The sequence below is a fragment of the Sinocyclocheilus grahami genome, unplaced genomic scaffold (genome assembly GCF_001515645.1).
Source record: "Sinocyclocheilus grahami isolate Dianchi unplaced genomic scaffold, SAMN03320097.WGS_v1.1 scaffold157.1, whole genome shotgun sequence".
In the NCBI taxonomy this organism is placed as follows: Eukaryota; Metazoa; Chordata; class Actinopteri; order Cypriniformes; family Cyprinidae; genus Sinocyclocheilus; species Sinocyclocheilus grahami.
The window spans coordinates 758824-779133 of record NW_015505336.1 but is presented as its reverse complement, the minus strand read 5'-3'; the positions used below and the strand labels follow the sequence as shown (position 1 = coordinate 779133).

Genomic DNA, 20310 nt, shown 5'->3' with positions numbered 1-20310 from the left:
TGTGTGTGTGTGTGTGTGTGTGTGTGTGCGCATGTGTGTGCGTGTATTGGATTTTTGATTAAAGTTTGTTTCAAAAGTTCATAAAGTTCATGTTTATATGGTTCAAAAGTTTTGGATCGGTAAGATTTGTAATTTTTTTGAAAGAAGTCTCTTATGTGCAACAAGGCTGCATTTATTTGCTTAAAAATACAGTAAAAACAGTAATATTGTGAAATATTAAATCACAATTTTAAGTAACCATTTTCTGTTAAAGCATTTTAAAATGATATTTCCTATGATGCAAAGCTGAATTTTCAGCGTCATTACTTCAGTGTCACATGCTCCTTCAGAAATCATTCTAATATGCTGATTTGCTGCTTAAGAAACATTATTATTATCAATGCTGAAAACAGTTACAGCGTAACATTTTTGTGGAAACCATGATACATTTTTTTTCAGGATTCTTTGATGATTAGAAAATTCTAAATAACATCATTTATTTAAAACAGAAGTCTTCTGTAAAAGTCTCTACTGTAATTTTTGATCAATTTAATGCATAATTGCTCAATAAAAGTATTAACTGCTTTCAAAGGTGTATTCGGAATACCTCTTGCATAGATGGAAGAGCTACATCCTGCTTTGCCGCTGGCTGCTCATTGGCGCCCTCTACAGGCCAAGAGGACTGCTGCCCACTACCTCTGTCCTCTGGCTGTTCAGTTCACAGACACAAAACAATGCAAAATATCAATGCAAAATAAACTTGACTAAATGGACATATCACATGTATTACTGTATCAATAGCAGGATGAGCCAACCATTTTACTACAAGTCAAACAAGCTTTTATTATGCTTCTGACAGTGTTACAGTAACCTAATTCATATTTATTGTTAACATCTGATTTACATGGCACTCTGCTTCAGGGGAAAATAAATTAAGCAGATAATCGTGAGAAATAAGATAATCATATTATGAGATATAAAATCACATTGTGCTGGAAAAAAGACACCGTAAACACTATAAAGATCCACGAATCAAAGTAATACTATGAAGAAATACCCAACAATCTTAAGTAGTTTCCAAAATAAACAACTCCAGCACTGAATGTTAATAGGCCATAATTGCATATTGGCTCTTACCACCAGCGGTTTCCTGATTCCAAGGTAGACTCTCCCAGGCGGAGCAGATTTGAGAACCTCTACAGCCTGGTCAAGCGAGCATGTGTCTAGTTGAGTGTCATTGACAAAAACCAGCTGGTCACCCGGGAGGAGCCCACCGTGATTGTCCGCTACCCCTCCAGGCACCACAGAGCGGATGACGATCACAGAAAGCACAACATCCAGAGGGTCCTGCAGAGGGCAATGCAGACCACAGCAAACACACAAATAGAAAAACACAGAGGGGAAAAAAAACATGAGAGCAATGCTGACCCTGATTTAACCTATACATCACAGTCATATCAAAAAGCAGATCAAGAAGACTGCCTTTTGAAGTTTAATTTATTTATGTTTAAATTTTAATACAAACATTTAATTAAAACAGCACCTATGTAAGCAGAGAATAGAAATTTGCAAACAAGCAGGGCCACCGGGTCACTCCTGTTGTGTTTGAACCCTACTTGGAAGGAAAAAAAATTTATATATGTATAGTATTAGTAGTACATATTTATTTAATGCCATGTCAGCATCTAAGGCTATTTTCACTGTATATATATACACGTGTGTGTATATATACAATGAATATATATATATATATATATATATATATATATATATATATATATATATATATATAGTGTAAAATTAAGATGTGATGGTGAAATTAAAACGTACTTCATAACAGGAATGACCCGGCAACCCTCGCATTAAAATCTGCTTCCAAAAGAGCGTGACTAACTTGCTGGAAGGCCAAATGAGGCCAACTTCCCACTCTACCATCCCAAGTGCTACGGTATCAATCACATCTCTGGGGAGCTCTGCCGTAAAACTGCAATTCAACCGATTTGATGTCTCCAACAATATATTTCATGACCCATATGGGCGGCTTTTATGTGGCGAATGACAATATAAAAGTGATTAACAAGTAGTTATTTGAGAGTAAAAACGGAAGCAGGAGCGCAGTCATTAGTAATCTCATCTATCTGCCCATGAACATTTACGACCAACCGTGTCAAAAGACCTGACGAACGGACGATCCTTGCATTTTCTGAGATCTCTTCTTCTAATGTTAAAAATTAAAAGTATGTTGTTTTGAGTCATTACAGCATCTGCAGTTGACACCACTTTCGGACAAGGCCACAAAAGACATGTCAAATGTCAAGGTTCAGACCACAATGACCACTCAGAAAAGGAGATAACATATTATTGACAAGGATTTTTTTACAGCAGAGGCCCTGAGTGAAACTGTGGACAGCAGACCAGGAAATTTCACCCAGCCCAACCATAAAAAGTGGCTCAGCAGGCCCAGCAATTACTGCCCCCTGATTACCCAGTGAGCCACTGCTGCTTTCAGAGTGAGAGGAACTGAGGCCTGCTAGAAGGGAAAGAAAGAGAAAAAAAAGACAGGAAAAAGTTGGAGAGAGGATTTGAAGTTCCACTCCAGCTGGCGTTTTAGGAGGACACAGGCTGCATTGTCCGGCTGCCGGGTTCCAGCCAAGCGTGCTTTGCTTTCCAAGCCCTGCTCTCATCCCACATGGCCAGTGATGTCAGTAGAGTAGCTTTTATATGAGAAAAAAACCAAGGGGAACGGGCCAGCACAGGGGTCACCTAATATGACAATATGTCACCTGCTACAGAATAAAGATACCGATCAGAATGGATGTTCACATGAGAGATGGAAAGAAAGTGAGCTAGGTTGCTCCATTTCTTATTCATGTTTCCATCCGAGCGCACATATGATTTAGATGGCGTACAGTACATGGCTCATTGGGGGAGCAGCTGTCTTCCATGTTACAGGTGTGAAGAACATCTCCGGATCCAAAGAAAACGACAATCCCAGAAGTCCCTGGCGGATGGTGAGTTTCCACACAACCACGACAGCTAAAAATAGCCAGTCAAAATTGGATTAAATTAGTTTAGGTCAATGCCAATGGGCCCGTCATGATGCTTTCCTGTGGTCTACATAACCTTAATCGTGGTTAAAAATGTCGGAGAGCTAACGGATGGGTATGAGCATTGGCGGGTTGAAATTCTTCAGCGTGGTGTCAGGTGGACAGTAAATCTGCTGTTTCGCAAGAATCAATGGCAGGCCAAGTCATCTGTTTTGCTCCTGCGCTCTGCCTCACCTTCAATCTTGCTGAACAGAATACCAGGAACTCCAGAATGTCTGTCTTTTGCTTTCTTTTCTCTTTTAATCCTTCTTTTGGTTGTTCTCACTGTAGTTGCCTTGAGAAAAAGAACAGAGGGTGCCCACTTCCACAGCATGAATGAGAAAATTGTACAATTGCATAAATTCCTTGAAACTACACTTTTAAAAATAAAGGTTCTGGCATCTATGGTTCCATGAAGAACCTTCAAAATCCATGGAATTTTTCAAAATCCACAAAGATTCTTTATAGTGTAAAAAGGTCTTTCGTTCATTAAAAGTTCACACTAAGAAAAAAATGGTTCTTTTAAGATCTGTTCATTGACTCTCGAACCATCAGGTCACATCTGCCCAAATGTTGCCATTCTAGTTTCGAAAAATATCTTGACATGTATGGCGTTATTTTAATGACAAATGTCGAGAAACCATTATTGTAGAGCGAAAGCACATAAATATAATGCGCGAGCGCGAATCTCTTTTATCTAAACACAAACAAAGCAGCATATGAAGTTCTTGTGGTCATATATGTATTGTGTACTTGGATTGATACACAATACTTAAGATAGCCTACTTAATACTTAATACCGATACTTAAGATTTGGAGACCAAATATAACACTATAATGAATTTCTCATATTTGTCATACATTATATTATATTCTATGTGTTTAATGCATTTACAGTCAATGTAATTACATGTAACTGTCATATAACTGTATATTCACTGTTTTAGAGGAGAGTGCCATTGAATGTGTAGCTAATACGAAGTTTTCACAAAAACAAAAAATTTAACTAAAATCAGAACTGAAAACAAACACTGGATGATAAAAAAAATAAATAAATTAAAAAAAAATCCCAATAAATGTCAAAACAACGATGCTATCAGAACATTTATTGTGAACATATCTTGCATCATTTACATCTATTTTTGCAGTTGATGTTGATTGATACTTATTATTGCCATCATACCAACTGAGAATTTATTGCAATGATTTTAAATTCAGTTGAGGTATCTGACATATGACATAACATCGATCTTTTATATGACGTCTTTAGAGCCATAGACTACATAATATGTTGTTTTTAGATAAATTGCTCAGAAAACAACCAGGACAGAGGTTATAAATCATCCAATCACGCACTTTCATCGGTCAGTCGTGGAGGTCTGATTGGTTAAGGCTTTATTTATATAGCACCTTTTAACAGTCTTTACAAAGTACGTTACAGAGAGATGCATATATGCATTCACAGAAAATAATTAATAGCGCATAGAGAGATTTGTGAGAGCACAGGACACAGTTTGAGCAAGAGCAGAGACACGTGTTTACGAGTCCGGTTTAGTGCGAGAGCAAAGGAAATCCGCGGGCGAACGGAGAGATTCGCACTCGCGCATTATATTTATGTGCTTTCGCGCTACAATAATGCGCTCTCGACATTTGTCATTAAAATAACGCCATAGACATGCAGAAGTAAAATAAATGGATGGCAGAATAAATTCAGTTGAGGTATCTGACATATGACATAACATCGATCTTTTATATGACGTCTTTAGAGCCATAGACTACATAATATGTTGTTTTTAGATAAATTGCTCAGAAAACAACCAGGACAGAGGTTATAAATCATCCAATCACGCACTTTCATCGGTCAGTCGTGGAGGTCTGATTGGTTAAGGCTTTATTTATATAGCACCTTTTAACAGTCTTTACAAAGTACGTTACAGAGAGACGCATATATGCATTCACAGAAAATAATTAATAGCGCATAGAGAGATTTTTGAGTGCACAGGACACAGTTTGAGCAAGAGCAGAGACACGTGTTTACGAGTCCGGTTTAGTGCGAGAGCAAAGGAAATCCGCGGGCGAACGGAGAGATTCGCGCTTGCGCATTATATTTATGTGCTTTCGCGCTACAATAATGCGCTCTCGACATTTGTCATTAAAATAACGCCATAGACATGCAGAAGTAAAATAAATGGATGGCAGAATGGTACCCACTTTGTTTGCTTTGACATTATTCACTGCTTTCATGCTACTAGCTATGACACTAATATTGACAAGTGCATTGAAGTCTTAACGCAAGCCAAGTGAAAGCACGAGGAGGAACAATGCATAAACTGTTTTTTATTTTAAAGCTTACAGCTGTGGGCAGCTGTTTGGCATAACAACAGGAGGCACAGACAGTGCAAGCATGACAATGGTAGTAAATCCAGACACATCTTTCTTTGGATCTGTCACAAACTGGATCCTAATATTGGAAGACACTATTTCGAAATGACAACACGATATTAGAACAATTGTTCATGGCTGAAAAACGCAATGCACATCCTTCTTTAACATATTAACATTAAGGACAGTGTCCTGTAGTCAATTTGGTAGCTTATTTTCCTGCAACGGTAATAAAATAGCCCTTGGTCAGTCTCTGCAGCTTTAAGCCACAGAATAAATAAACAACAATAAATAAATAATAACACTCTGGGATGATTTATGACTCCACTTTAAAACATTCACTGGATGAGACTAAATGCTGTATTGATGTGCAGGTTATGCGCTTTGAACCATCGAAATGATTCAAAAATGCATTCTCTCAGATCTCTTCTCCTTGGATGGCATGAATTATTGGAGCCATACATTCACTACCGATGTATCAAATACATTTGTTTTGCACGCCGAGAGTTCACAGTCCACTTGCAAAAGGTCTTTCATATAATTGTATACAATTTCATGGAAAATGGCATTTGCAAATGCAAGAACCTTCGGAGAACATGTTGCAGATCAAATTCTTCTTGTTCTTCATGCCATAATTTCACTCAACAAGTTTATTTTTTTGAACGGAGACATTTCTCTTTTTGAAGCTGGTGTAGGGCCGACATCCTATCCAAACAGAAAGTTACGTTAAGCTACGTTCCCTATGGGCAGCTTACATCTACCCTAAACCCTTTGCGGGAGAGCTGCTCAATCATATTTCAGTTGAGCCTGGCTGTACCGTGACTTCATACGCACACTTCAATTGTTAGAGAAAACTCATAGTAATGACTTTTAAATGGCCATGAATTAACATTAAGGACAGTGTCCTGTAGTCAATTTGGTAGCTTATTTTCCTGCAACGGTAATAAAATAGCCCTTGGTCAGTCTCTGCAGCTTTAAGCCACAGAATAAATAAACAACAATAAATAAATAATAACACTCTGGGATGATTTATGACTCCACTTTAAAACATTCACTGGATGAGACTAAATGCTGTATTGATGTGCAGGTTATGCGCTTTGAACCATCGAAATGATTCAAAAATGCATTCTCTCAGATCTCTTCTCCTTGGATGGCATGAATTATTGGAGCCATACATTCACTACCGATGTATCAAATACATTTGTTTTGCACGCCGAGAGTTCACAGTCCACTTGCAAAAGGTCTTTCATATAATTGTATACAATTTCATGGAAAATGGCATTTGTAAATGCAAGAACCTTCGGAGAACATGTTGCAGATCAAATTCTTCTTGTTCTTCATGCCATAATTTCACTCAAGTTTATTTTTTTGAACGGAGACATTTCTCTTTTTGAAGCTGGTGTAGGGCCGACATCCTATCCAAACAGAAAGTTACGTTAAGCTACGTTCCCTATGGGCAGCTTACATCTACCCTAAACCCTTTGCGGGAGAGCTGCTCAATCATATTTCAGTTGAGCCTGGCTGTACCGTGACTTCATACGCACACTTCAATTGTTAGAGAAAACTCATAGTAATGACTTTTAAATGGCCATGAGAGTACAATCTTACTTAAAACTAAACCACCACAGCCCGACCCTTCAGATCAGTTGTTTGACTTCAAGACGGCCTTCATTAATCTCCATTACCAGGATGGCTAGTACTACCAAGGGGCTCCTTCTCATGTTGCCATGTAGCTTTTCTTACTTCGAGATCTCCTTCTTGTCAGATAAAAAAACTGAGGCGTGACTCCAAATGATTTTGCCGTCGCCACTTCACGTCACTCACGCAGTCAGGGGTATCATTTCGGGAAGAAAAACTCCCTGGTATCTAGCTGTCAGTATGACCATGGGCTCCCATCAATCTAGCTGCGGTTACAAGGTTTCCTTGCGTTGGGGTTAACACTAGTGATTGAGACAAGAAAAAGGGAAGGAGGGCGGTAGAAAGAGGGGGAGATTGAAGGTTCTGGAAGGCTTCGAGCGTGTCTGCAGGTCTCGAGGTTGCCTACTCGTCCTTATCAGCTCAGGCCTCTTACTGGAAAGAACGGCAAAATCAATTTCCCCCTTGCAGACTGAAGAAACCCTGGCGCATGTGCCGCAGGAAACAGAAAAGAAGTCAAGAAGAAAGGTTGAGAGATTCCTCCTCCATTAGAAGACGGCAGAAGACCGTACCAATCATTGCATTTTGGGAGTTGCTCACTTCTGTCTTTTTGGAAATTCCTTTCTTATTTTAACACGTTTTTTCACAACTCTGCAAATGCCTACACCCCCTCCTCCACTGAATCAATTCCCACCCATCATGCATCAGGCCCTCGGGTTGAAAAGCGTTTGTTTCGGTGTAGATAAGCAAGCAGACGGGGCTAGGTGGAGGGGGCTCAGCTGGTGCAGAGCACGAAGACTATGAGTTCGACCGAGGGGAAGCTGCGCAGGTCAATATGGCTTCCAATAAACCCCAGGGTGCACCAGCAACTCCTCCAGAAGATCTGCAAAGTAAGCTTTAGCGTTCTTCACGACAATGATCTATGATCCAAGTTGCAGGACTGCGAAATTCTTCTCCTCTAGCCTTGGTGGTGATGAGATGATATCAAATTCAGTGCGCCGATGCAGTATTGATGCAATTCGTTTGTACTTGTTCATGCTGCAAAAACAAACAAAAACCCCTGCGTAGCTTCATACGATCAAGAAAAATAAAACGAAGGACTTTAAGTCAGCAAAACATTTTTTTTATCATAGCACAGAGCCTATGGACTCTCTCCCGAGTTTCCTCATCCCTCCTCCATCTTCATTCCTTCATTTAACAGAGAGATGAAGAGAAAGGAAGAATTTAAGGGATCACTGCTCAGGTTACCGCCATTAAGCAGCAATGTAATTCTGTCCATGTCGCCGTGGCCCCCATCACTCACTGACGAGGAAAGAAGCATATCTTACCATTAAAACATGATCTCCGTTCAGTTTCTCCACGATGCGGCGGCCATTTATTACAGTCCTGATGAAGTTGCGAAAGCACAGGCATGCTTTTCTCCTGCCAATACCGTTTCCCTGCATGAAATCAATTGGAACCCGTGGCTGGATAATATAAAACACGAGGCGTCCCACAGGACCGGCGGAGTGCAGGTCTGCAGGAGAGGTTCTGCATTCTAAGTGGCCTCATTACATGATCACTTCTGATTCAGGATCAACGTGCAGTTATGTACTAACCCTGATTAGAGGGCTAATGAAGGAAGGAGGAAAGCAGCTTTTCGTACTAAGTGAGCAGAGCAAAGGGTTTGACGGCTGGCGCGGGGCCAGATAAACAGCGGCGGCCCTATTTGGAAAGGTTTCACGGCTTTCTTTTGTTTAGTGTCCAATGACTTGTGACATCAACGCACGTTTCCTATGATCACACTTTTGGAAAGTCAAGGGGGATTAATTGTGTCCAGTCTCCTTTTTCCCCCCATTTAAAGGACAGTTGACAGAACACCGTAAATGTCATTACTTTACTTAGCTTTTTAGAGTATTTATGGATAATTGGTACTGTTTTTGAACAATTTGATTTGATTTGTTATTTTATCTATTTTTATTACAGTTTTTGCAAGACAACATTATTCCTATGTTCTAAATAACATAAAAATTCTGGTATTACTTAAACCTAAGATTAACATAAGATGCGTTTCCACTGCAGGAACTTTCCCCAGGAACTAGGGACTTTGGGCCGGTACTCCGTGTGTTTCCACCGCAGGAACCAGGATCTAAATAATGTTCCGGGTAAAAAATTGCCCCTCAGAAAGACCCTGCGCTTGCGAGGTAGAACTTTTTCAAAGGTCCGGAACTTTCGGGGGCGGGACTTGAGCGCTAAACATGCTGATTGGTTGAGTTCACGCAGCATTGTATTTCAACCACCATTTGCATATATATATATATATACATATATATATATATATATATATACATATATATATATATATATACATATATATATTTTTTTATATTACTGTTATTGTGTCATGAAATGTAGTTTGAAAAGTATTTCAGGCGAGAATGTAGTGGTTTAAAACTCAAATCCGCGGTTTATTTATAAAAACGGCGCCTATTTGAAAATGTGCTTTGCCGATTTCGAAGACGGGAGCTCCACGCGATTAGCCAGCGCTCAGTGCTCATGTATCCCGACGAGAGCAGCAAGTTTTGGGTAAAACTTAACAGGTAATCTTTGGTCTTTATTCTATTAATCTATTAATATGTTAAAATTAAAATTAAAACAGGCAATGTTTGATATAATATTTAGTTTCATTGTAATGTAGACCATGTACGTTCCCTGAACATTTCTGCGGCTATTAATGTTTAAATGAAAACGAAAAGGGGCAATGGTGTTTGATATATTTCGTCTTATTGTAAATACAGTGAGGAAAATTGCAGTAGCCAAGGTGAGCTGACTGGTGTTATCAAGTACGCTGCTGTTTGCAGAATTACCGGACTTGCGTTGTCCCGTCCACAGGAGTTCACACTCCTGAGTCAAACTCGCGAAGTCCGAACTACCGAGGATGCAAGTCCGAAATTTGTGTACTTGGTATTGAAACGCTCGCAGACCTACGTCACCAGACTATTTGCCTATTCTTCTTGGTACTTTAGACAGCGATGGAAACGCAGACAGCAACAGGTCTGGGGGGAAAAAAGTTCATGGTACAATTGTTCTGGGTAATTTCGGTGGAAACGCGGCTATACAGTTTCATAACATGCAAACTTCAATTATTTTGTAGATATATACAGCTTTACATGTGCTATTCATTTTTACCCCACAAACTTGAATTATATGAAGACTTTACATACATTGACAATGTTTTATAATGATATCATGTCAAATGTAAGTCACTTTGGATAAAAGCATCTGCCAAATGAATAAATGTAAATGTAAAATGTAAATGTTTTTAAAACATAGACCATGAAGACGTCATCATAATACTTGTATAGTGAATTGTGACTAGACCTCTTTCTTATATCAGTTTGCATACTGAATTTTGATTGGTCTTGTTTTTACTGTATATATTTATTAAAATATAGCCAATTTTACAGTGCAAGGTGATTGTGTTGGTTCTTCCATGCAGATGATACAAAACAACACTTCTTGTAAATGCTTCTTGAAATGTAGATCTAGTTTTCTATGGTTTTTCTCAGAGACAAAGACAAATATGAAGTTACTCTCTCCAAAAGAAGGTTTCAAAAAGACAAAAAAAAACAAAAAGAAATGAGTTAATTCCCCACCTGGTAGTCAAGTATGCTGAAGCCGAGACCTCGTTCTCCTTTCTCTAGTTCTACCACCTGCACATTCTGAGACCATAGAGCCAATTCCCCTTCATCCTCCACTTCTTCTTCGTCATCCTTCTCCTCGTCCATCTGCTCTTTCTCAGGGCTGCTTGGCTCTTGGGGCTCTTCTTCATCGTTAACCTCCCGCTCCACTGCTGTAGCCTGACGGGCCTGAAAAGAAAAGCACAAATCACGATGAGATGGTAGTGGCTCTCAATTGGTGGGCTGCGACCCCATAATGGGTTGCAGGTCTGTTCTGGTGGTGTTAACTTAATCAATCAAACTATGACTTTAAAAGACTATATAGTCTATATAATGTTACAAATTTTTCATATTGTAATTAAACTTTCTGAGATTTTATTTACTTATTTTAATTTGTTTTTTTAAACTACTTTGGTGCCACATGTAAAATCTAGAACCTGAAGCAAAACCAGTAGAGAACAACTGAGCTAAAATCCAGTTGTAAAATTTTATTACAGGATATGAACAAACCTGAAACTCTTCCCTCATGCTGTTGCGTAGACTTGTATCTTTGGCAAACATGGAGAGGTTATTCTCAATCTGTAAAATTATTACAAAATGAGCAGGCATATATTATTTTGCAGTTTTGTTTCAAATTATTGGCAAATGCAGAGTAACGTGCGAAAGCCAATTTTGACTTGCATTTGGCAGTTGTTGAGTGTTAATTTTGGACTCTCTTGCGTGTATGTACTCGGTACCTGCTCCTGTAGGCTGGCTGAGGGGCTGGATGAGTGCCACTCTTCAGATTCAGGGTGGTATTCGCTGCCCTCTTCAGCAAGGCGTCTGCAGCAAACCAAAGTAAAGGGAGGAGGAACCTCTCGGAGGAACGCAACAGCCTCTCGTCTGGATTTCCCATACAACTGCACGCCATTCACCTGCAAATACAAAAAAACATTTTATTGGGAGAATCTTCACCCACAAACGTACAGAAAATCTATCACTGCACACAATCGACAATCGAACACTAGGGGTACAAAAATAAGGTCACTTATGAAGTGTAACTTGCTTTGACAAGGATGTGAGAAATCATATTAAAATCCTATGGGGTGCTTATTAGGTTGGTGACTATATTACACACGGTCTTCTGTGGCATTCAACTGGCCATCTTTGATTGGCTTTTCATGGAGTGGGCAAGCCTGAAGCTGCTATGGCGAGTGGGGGCAGCACTGTGCCATCTGCCCAAAACAGGAGGAAACCATGGTCTCCACACATCTTTCCCTTATACACACACACATACACGTACTAGGGATGTGCGCGACGACTAATTTGACTGTCGTTTAAATGAAAGTTTTGTATCCGACTAGTCGACTAGTCTAAAAGCAAGAAACCCCCTAAAGATGGTAAGAAAAAAAAAACTGTACGTGCGTGTAGCATATATAATAGCCTATATCTGAAATACTTAATCTATGAATCACACTGTCAAATCCCTCAATGAATTCTGCTTGCCGCACACTTGCCTAGCGTTATCATCATTTCATTTTAGGCGGTCGTTAAAAAGAAAAATAAAGAAGAGCATACACTCAACGTATGCCTACGTTTAAGGCTTTTAAAAACGTACTTTGTGTAGGCTATATCGTCAAAAAACAAAACAATGCAACAATGCCCATTTTACTTACTCAGACCATGCGTTATTTGTTCAGTGAAATGATCAGCGTGGTCTGGTGAAAGACGGGACCTGAGGCGATTAACAATAAAATTCCTGCACTTGAAAAAACACGCTCGGCAGGAACTGAAGTCGCAGGCATGCAGAGATAACGAAAAGCAAGCCGATAGAGTTTCAGAAAGCACCTGGACATCCCGCACCACCACCGAAGTGGGTGTTCGTTAGAGGAACAGACGGCGCGGACGGGATCGCAGCGCCGGTGTTGTGCCGAATTCTGCACCCCTGCCAGATTATGCACCCCCTCGTTGAAGTCGCTACCTGATTGCCTAATCCCAACCCCTTCCCCACACCTACTCCTAAACCTACCAATACTAGGGGGTGCATAATCTGGCAGGGTGCAAATTTCGGCACTACACCGGCGTGTTGTAGTGAAAGACGTGATTGACACATTTGCTGGCTTTGGCCAGCCTCTAAGCTAACGCGTGCCTGTATTGAATAGGATTACGCATCGCTCAAGTAGTTATTGTAAGACAATTTGACATTACACAGTTTACACAAAATTTTTCCGTTTCCTTCTAATTCAAAATAATCCCACACCTTGCTCGTCTTTCGCATGGTCATTTTTGAACTCGCCGCAACAGACACGAAGAAAACGCATGTGAGGTCTGAGGTAAAAATGTAGTTTCCACCCAGATAAACTTTTAAAAATACTGTATTATTTTTCAAACGTTTTATTTTAACTTGTTATTTAAAATGTTTAAATGCAATGTTAAAATGATGGTAATTTGAATGATAAAATCATGTTTTTCTTTTTCTTTTTTTGTGTAATCGACTATTGTTTTCAGTGTCGACTAGTAGGAGCTGTACCATTTAGTTGACTAGACCCGCACATCCCTAACACGTACACACCATCACTGTACCACTGGGCTTCTAAGAATCTAGCAAGGCCAAAAGGAGTACATTCGGATGGTTAGGTTACACTGAAATATGGGATTTTCATAAACAATTCTTCAGAGCCTCCAACAAATGCACTGGCCCCAGGACGTAGCCTTGAGGTACGCCACATCTATCTATAAGCCACTTCCCCAGTAGCCCTGCAAATCTCCCCTGCTTTAACCATCCAAGCTCCTGCCAACAGCAACAGGCTGAAGGCACAGCGGCCCTCGGCCACCAGACCAGGTAGGAGGGGGAAGTTTAGAGGGAAGGGGGCAGGAAGCAAGGCCAGTGGGGAGGTTAGGGCAGGGGACAGTCATGCAGATGGCCTCGGTCAGACTCAGGAGCCCTCCTGCCAGAACATCCACGAGCCAGCAGCAGCAGCAGCAGCAAGCCTTCCTGGATGCTTGGTGCTGGCAGGATGCAAAGGTCAGTGTTATTAAAGCAACCGAGAAGAGGCTCACCAAAGCAAGCCAAGAGCAAAACTGGAGGCTGGCCAAACCCTGAGAGCCCACGTAACCATAACGCCAAATAGTGAGGGTGCAGGGAAGACACACATCGGCAGTGTAGATGCTGTTTAACGCACTTTAAAATGACTTTACCTCCAGAAGCTCATCCTCTGGTCGAAGCAGCCCATGTTTTGCCACTGGACCCTCAGGAGCCACTGTGGAAATGTAGTGATGTCCATCAAAAGTGTCTAGTTCCACGCCCAAGCGCATTGTGTGTATTGGGAGAAGCTGTAGAAACATAATTTTATGGTAAGACTCACTCATTGTAGTCACTACTGAGCATGACTGGGTGAGATTTGATATACATCTTAATATTTAGGTGTTTGCTCAAAAAGTGTTTTTTCAAAATGCTAAAACACAGTAAAATCAAAATTCCACAGTTTTTCACTAAATGAACACAAGGATGAAAAAAAAATTCTCTTTATATGCACTAATATTACACTATTTTTTACTAAAACACTTGAAAATATTAAAAGCTAGGTGGGGACTTAATAATAAGACTTTTTTGTGTGATCATTCAAACAAATTGTTCAGGAATTTTAATTGATTCATTGCAACAAATTGATTCACAGAAATTAATTAAACGTATTAACTTGTGAGGAGCTAAAAACCATCCTGATATCTTAATGCTCTCATACTTGCAAGTCATGAGACAAACAAGGATTATATATGACCAACTCGCTACCATCTCTACTATATATTATGAATTATTGATACATCGCCCGGCCCTACTATAGAGATGAATGAACAAATTAATGAATCATAAATTATGCTGTTTTCATGTTACCTTAGAGTACTTCTGCAGCTCAATATCATCGTCTATGACAGGGTCAAGCTGTACAACCTGTAAAAATAAAATAAAATGCAAATAAAATGTGAATAAAACATGAAAAATAAAAGTGAAAAACAAACCCCCAAAAAAAACTAAACAAAAAAATCAAACATTTCTCCATAGTGGTAACCTCAAAGTGGTCAACATACTCCCTTTATGGTAAATAAACCCAAACAACAGTGTGTCAGCACATGAACTCAAATCCAATAGGAGTCAACTGAGGCAATCTACAGCCAGATTTAGCTGGTCGATCGAACATCTCTTATCACAGCATGCGTAAGTGCTGGCGGTTCTTGCTGATGTGCAGTTTGCTTCATGTTTAATTGAGAGCCGCACTTAGCATCTGTTAACATTACTTCCCCTACATTTTTGCTTACCATAACATCATAATGTGGACCGAGAGCCTGCTCCCATTTAGCACGAAGCTCCATCTCCGTCAGCGGGGCCGGCTCTTGCACTACAACACACAATAATGAGAGCAGCATTTAAAGTTAATTACCGCCATTTGGGTGCCCACTGTCCGTGACAGAGTGAGTGGAAACGTATGACATTAATGTCAGGTGCTGCATACTAGCATGGGATTGATGTCAGGCTGACGGATGAATATAATCAGAGGGCCGAGAGTGCGCTGAGGGCAAGAGTTGAGAGAGGAGTCAGCAGTGATACTGCAGAAAAAGACAACGGGACGCCTGGGAACAGTATCGGCTGGAAGCCCAAAGGGCAATGGAGGCAAATAAATGGCTGGAACAGCTTTTATGGGCACTTGTGACCCTTAACTATGATATGGGGCAGAAGTAATAGGGGGTTGCAGAGAAATATGCTCTAGCTAAGAAAAAAATAAGTTATTCTGTAACCTAAGCTGTAAATTTAACAAGACACTTGCCATGAATAAGGTACAATTTGATCTCCCGTTACTACAAACAACCGAGTCACATTAAATAAGTCGATAAAAATAAGCTAACATAAATAATACCTAGTTACAAAAACATCACATTTCAGTACATCACTTTAAAGTTTTGCCTTTTTTGGCTGCGTGCAACAAATTAAAATCATACAATGTCATAATGGTGACAGTCTTTTGAAAAGACATTCAAATTATCATAGTAAAAGTTTTTATTTATTTATTATTATTATTAACTACTTGAATTCATAAAAACAATTTAAAAGTTTGGAATCTATAATGTTTCTTAAATGATTTTGAAAAGTCTCAAATGGGCACCAAGGATGTAGTCATTCAACCAAAAATGCAGTAAAAACAGAAATATTGTAAAAAAAAAAAATTACAATATAAAATAACTGTTTGATATTTGAATATATTTTAAAATACAATCTATTTCTGTGATCAAAGCTGTATTTTCAGCAGCCATTACGCCAGTCTTCAGTGTCACATGATCCTTCAGAAATCATTCTAATATGTTGATTAGCTGCTCAAGAAACATTTATTATTATTGTTATTATTGGGCTTAATTTGCTACTTTATTATTTTTGTGGATTTTCTTTATTTTTTTGGTCACATTTAATCAATATCATGGCTCTTTGCTGAATAAAAGTAATTTATTTCTCAATTTCTTAAAAAAATAAAAAATAAAATAAAAAGTAATAAAAACAATTGTACCCACCCCAAACTTTTAAATAGTAGTGTATATTTTATTAAAAACAAAAGCGGCAAACCTCATGTAAACGAATGAAAAATAAACGGCTTTTACTGACCACTTGTACAAAAAGCAGAAAAAAAAGCTTTTTCAAGAGTTTCGGTCCCAGCTGTGGACTGGTACGCTAAAGCACATTACAATAAAAAGTGAAGTAAGTGAGTGAGTGAGAGCGAGGGATGTAGACCTGATTAAATTAGCATTTCCAACGCCTCACTCACAACACCATTCATCACAAATGTTTGACTACATTAATACAGCAATGCATCGCTTCTACACGTGGGATGTCAAACCCCAGCCAACATCTGCAGCCCAGGTGCGGCACAATGGAAAATATGGAGAACAGGGGAAATGTTGATCACGGCAATGGCTTGTTATGTTTATGTATCAGGAAAAACTCTGCTGACACTGAGAATAAATGTCCACCTCCTATCCAAACGTCACTCAACATTTAATAGAGGGCATCACATGGGAAAAGTTACTTCAGACTCACAAAAGTTGAGTAAATGAGGTTTTACATAGTACTTCCTGTGGTTTACTGCTGTGGGCTTTTCTGGAGCAACTGTGGACTGTAATTATACCAACGTGGACCGATTGTCACCACTTCTTTGTGATTGAGCACTCTCGCTGTCAACTTTCGCAATGATTTTAATGGGTCGAAACCGCTGGTGTGACAGAACTTGGAAAAAGCGCAGAAAACCCGGCAGCAACTAGTCCGTGTTGTCCACATTTTTTTAACATTAGGGCTGAAACACATCTGTTTCCAGAGACTTTCAACTTTACATGACACAAAATAAACCATATAATGGCACTTCCAGGGTAGTTATCTTTAAAATCGACGGGTGAAATTTAGCGAAAGCTCTCAGTTCTCTCTTATCAAATGTCACGTCAATGTACCAAAACAGTCGAGCATTATCCATAAAGAAAATATTTAAACATCTACACGCTCACATGGCAATATAATTTCTTAAGACCACAGGGAAAAAAGGCGGGAGGTGAAAGCATGATTAAAGCGGTGTGTGTTTTGACTCTAGGGCGGCTATCGTTTTACACGTGCTATGATTCCAGCTTTGGGAAATGAGTCCCTGACAACCAATCATTGTTATCCCGGGCATGTATTGGCCCAGTGCAACAGAACCTTTATTTAGGAGTTTGGCAGGTACCGGGTCTTGTCTGGATTAATTAGGGCAGAATGTAACCAGAGCTCAAGGCTGCTCCGGCTTCAGCCAAGGCCCGCTCTTCCGCTTCCAGGCCGCCTATCTCCATATTTATATCTGCCGGCTAACATGACTGAAACAATGCCTGCTAAGCTCAGTGTAGAAGCTGGCCCGAATCTGATCTCCATCCAGAGGGGAGCGGCAAGTATCAGATTCGTCAGTATTAAGCTTAAAGTATACTTGGCTATTATTTGTTTGCTTGGGTATGCGTACAGTGTAGGCATCAGTGTAGTACAGTGTAGTAATTATACTCTAAATAAGAAACTAGAACTACCAGTAGGTGGCAGTAAATGTATTTATGAGAAAATCATTAAGCCATTCATTCATTCATTTGATTCGATAAATATATATATACACACACACATACAGTATAAGTCAGTCCAAGACTATTGAGGATCATAAAACTGTGTTATGTCAATTTGTCATAGCGAAAGCTAATAATGTCAAGTAGGCGTCAAACTTGTATTTTTACAGCAATAAAAGCTCCAATAAAATTGACTTGAAATTCAAACACTCTCACACGTCAACAGCATGTCTTGACCACCACAGGCAGATTTTTCCTATATCCTGTTCACTACAGGAGCTCCCATACAACCATTATACAGGCATTTGCCGAAAGGCTGTGGTTTTCCTGATCAAATACTGTCAATTCATATATACATATATACTCATTTCCTTTAACTTAAAAAGGGAAAGGAATGCGATAACATAAAATACATTTTAACTTCTAACATTCAAAGCATCTCATATCTATTAAATATAAATATTTGATATAAAATTTAATATACATTTTTATTTGTACAATTTTTACATTGATTGTCAGCCCTAAAGTCAACACTGTATTTAGTGATTTAAAGATCTTAATATTTATTTCTTTACTTCACATATACATTGTTATTTTGAAAATTATACTGCAGATATGCATTGCTTTCTGTGTTTGAATTTCCTGTTTTGATATAGTTGAAAGCCCAACAATTTCACACATTTATTTTTCTTAAAACGGAACACATAAATATTTATATTTACATTTATTATTAAATATGTGAAATACATTTTTGTTTGAATTTCCTGTTTTGATGCAGTATAACAGTCCAATAATATCAGATATTTATTTTCTTAAATTAACAATGCATTCAAACAAAAATACTATAAATATTTACTATTATTATTATTATATTTCATAAAATCTTAACATTTTTATTTGAAAATATTTTAAATCGAATGACAGCTCTGATCTGAACACAATACATGTCACTTTACCTTTATCTAGTGATTTCTCTACAGCTGTCCTCTTGGGCGAGTTGATCTTCTTAATGAGGGTAAGGTGTACGATATCGCCCGTCCGCTTCATTACCTCCAGGACTTCCTGGTTGGTGAATCCCTGGAGGTTCACGCCATCCAACTGTTCCCACAGACACAAAGACAATCAAGAAGTCACTTCAGGCCCAGCTAACCGACTGATTAGCCTAGCGTGAGGCTTGGGAAAGCGCGACAGCTCAAACCCGTTCTTATTAAAGTGTGAATCGACATGAAATGAAAGAGACATCTCACTTAGTTGGCGTTCTGTTCGGTCAGAGCGCTTGTATGGACAACAAGGCTAATTAAGGGAGAGCTCATTAAAAAGTGATTAAGAACCCACTGCTATTATCCTGTCGTGGATGAGGATTTTCCCACTCTGCTCAGCGGCGCTGCCTGGAACCACGTTCTTCACGAAGACACCCACCGCATCTGACATGCAACAGAGACGAGAGACAATAATTAACAGCGTACTGATTAATCGTCGGGTTTCTGGGAAAACAAGGCAAAATATGTTTCTTACCCTTAGTGGTCAAAGCGTTGTGTCCGATTATGGAGATCCCGAGGCTCTGGCCTTCCTTCTTTTTTAACGCAACTTCATGGATTTCGTAGCCCTCCAAATTTGGCTGCAACTTTACAGATCAAACACTGACATTTGTTTTATTGTTTCTAAACACTGCTTTTTGTTACAGGGTGAATCTACAAAAACATGTTTGGGCCCTATATTAACCTAAAACCAATAGAAAAAAATTATACGACATCACTGTGAGGCGTCCGGGTGTACTTTTGGCGTACATTAAGAAAAAGTCATAGTGACTCTAACTGAATTCCCACTTCTATAGGACAGTTATACAATTACTGTAAAATAAAGATTATTTTTGGCTTAAATCAGCCTAAAAGGCAAAATGATTATAAATATGCTGTATTAATATTAATCATGTATACTTTTTGCATTATAGTTAAGAGAATTTGGAGATAATTCAAAATGTTACAAGAAATTATAAAGCAAAATAAAATAAAGAAAATTTCTCCTCCAATGTCTTGCAGAAATACACCTGGATATTTTATTTCAATATTATTTCAGTGATTATTTTATTTCAATATTTTTTTAATGATTATTTCATTTGAATATTACATATTTTATATTTTTATTAATGCAATACAACTTTCATTTAATTTTAGCAAAAAAATCAATTTAAGGTGATAAAACAAATACTAAAATATTATATAAACAATTACAATTTAAATACATCTTATATATTTGCTTTATGACAATGATAATTTTGGTGACCAAAGTACTTATTTATTGTTAAAATAATGTCTTGATAAAAACCATGATCACAGAATTTGCCTATAAATTTTTTATTTAAAATGCAAACATTATATATATATATATACACAAATTAAATAAATAAATGAAATTGTATATTTATTTAAAACAAAAACTGAATATGTATATATATATATATATATATATATATATATATATAT

The 20310-nt window shown here is 38.5% G+C and overlaps 1 protein-coding gene across 1 annotated transcript in view; it reads right to left on the bottom strand.

Annotated features, from left to right (window-relative positions):
• The window catches only part of LOC107592729 (PATJ crumbs cell polarity complex component), a 138128-nt gene that overhangs the window by 83690 nt on the left and 34128 nt on the right, over positions 1 to 20310 (bottom strand). Inside the window, exons 10-20 of the mRNA XM_016282281.1 lie at positions 19343 to 19445; positions 19163 to 19251; positions 18784 to 18925; positions 15035 to 15114; positions 14613 to 14669; positions 13919 to 14053; positions 11479 to 11655; positions 11252 to 11320; positions 10718 to 10930; positions 1117 to 1326; positions 587 to 688 (exon numbers count right to left, since the gene is read on the bottom strand). Coding sequence (XP_016137767.1) covers positions 587 to 688; positions 1117 to 1326; positions 10718 to 10930; positions 11252 to 11320; positions 11479 to 11655; positions 13919 to 14053; positions 14613 to 14669; positions 15035 to 15114; positions 18784 to 18925; positions 19163 to 19251; positions 19343 to 19445 — 1377 coding nt within the window. The remainder of the gene's footprint in view (positions 1 to 586; positions 689 to 1116; positions 1327 to 10717; positions 10931 to 11251; positions 11321 to 11478; positions 11656 to 13918; positions 14054 to 14612; positions 14670 to 15034; positions 15115 to 18783; positions 18926 to 19162; positions 19252 to 19342; positions 19446 to 20310) is intronic.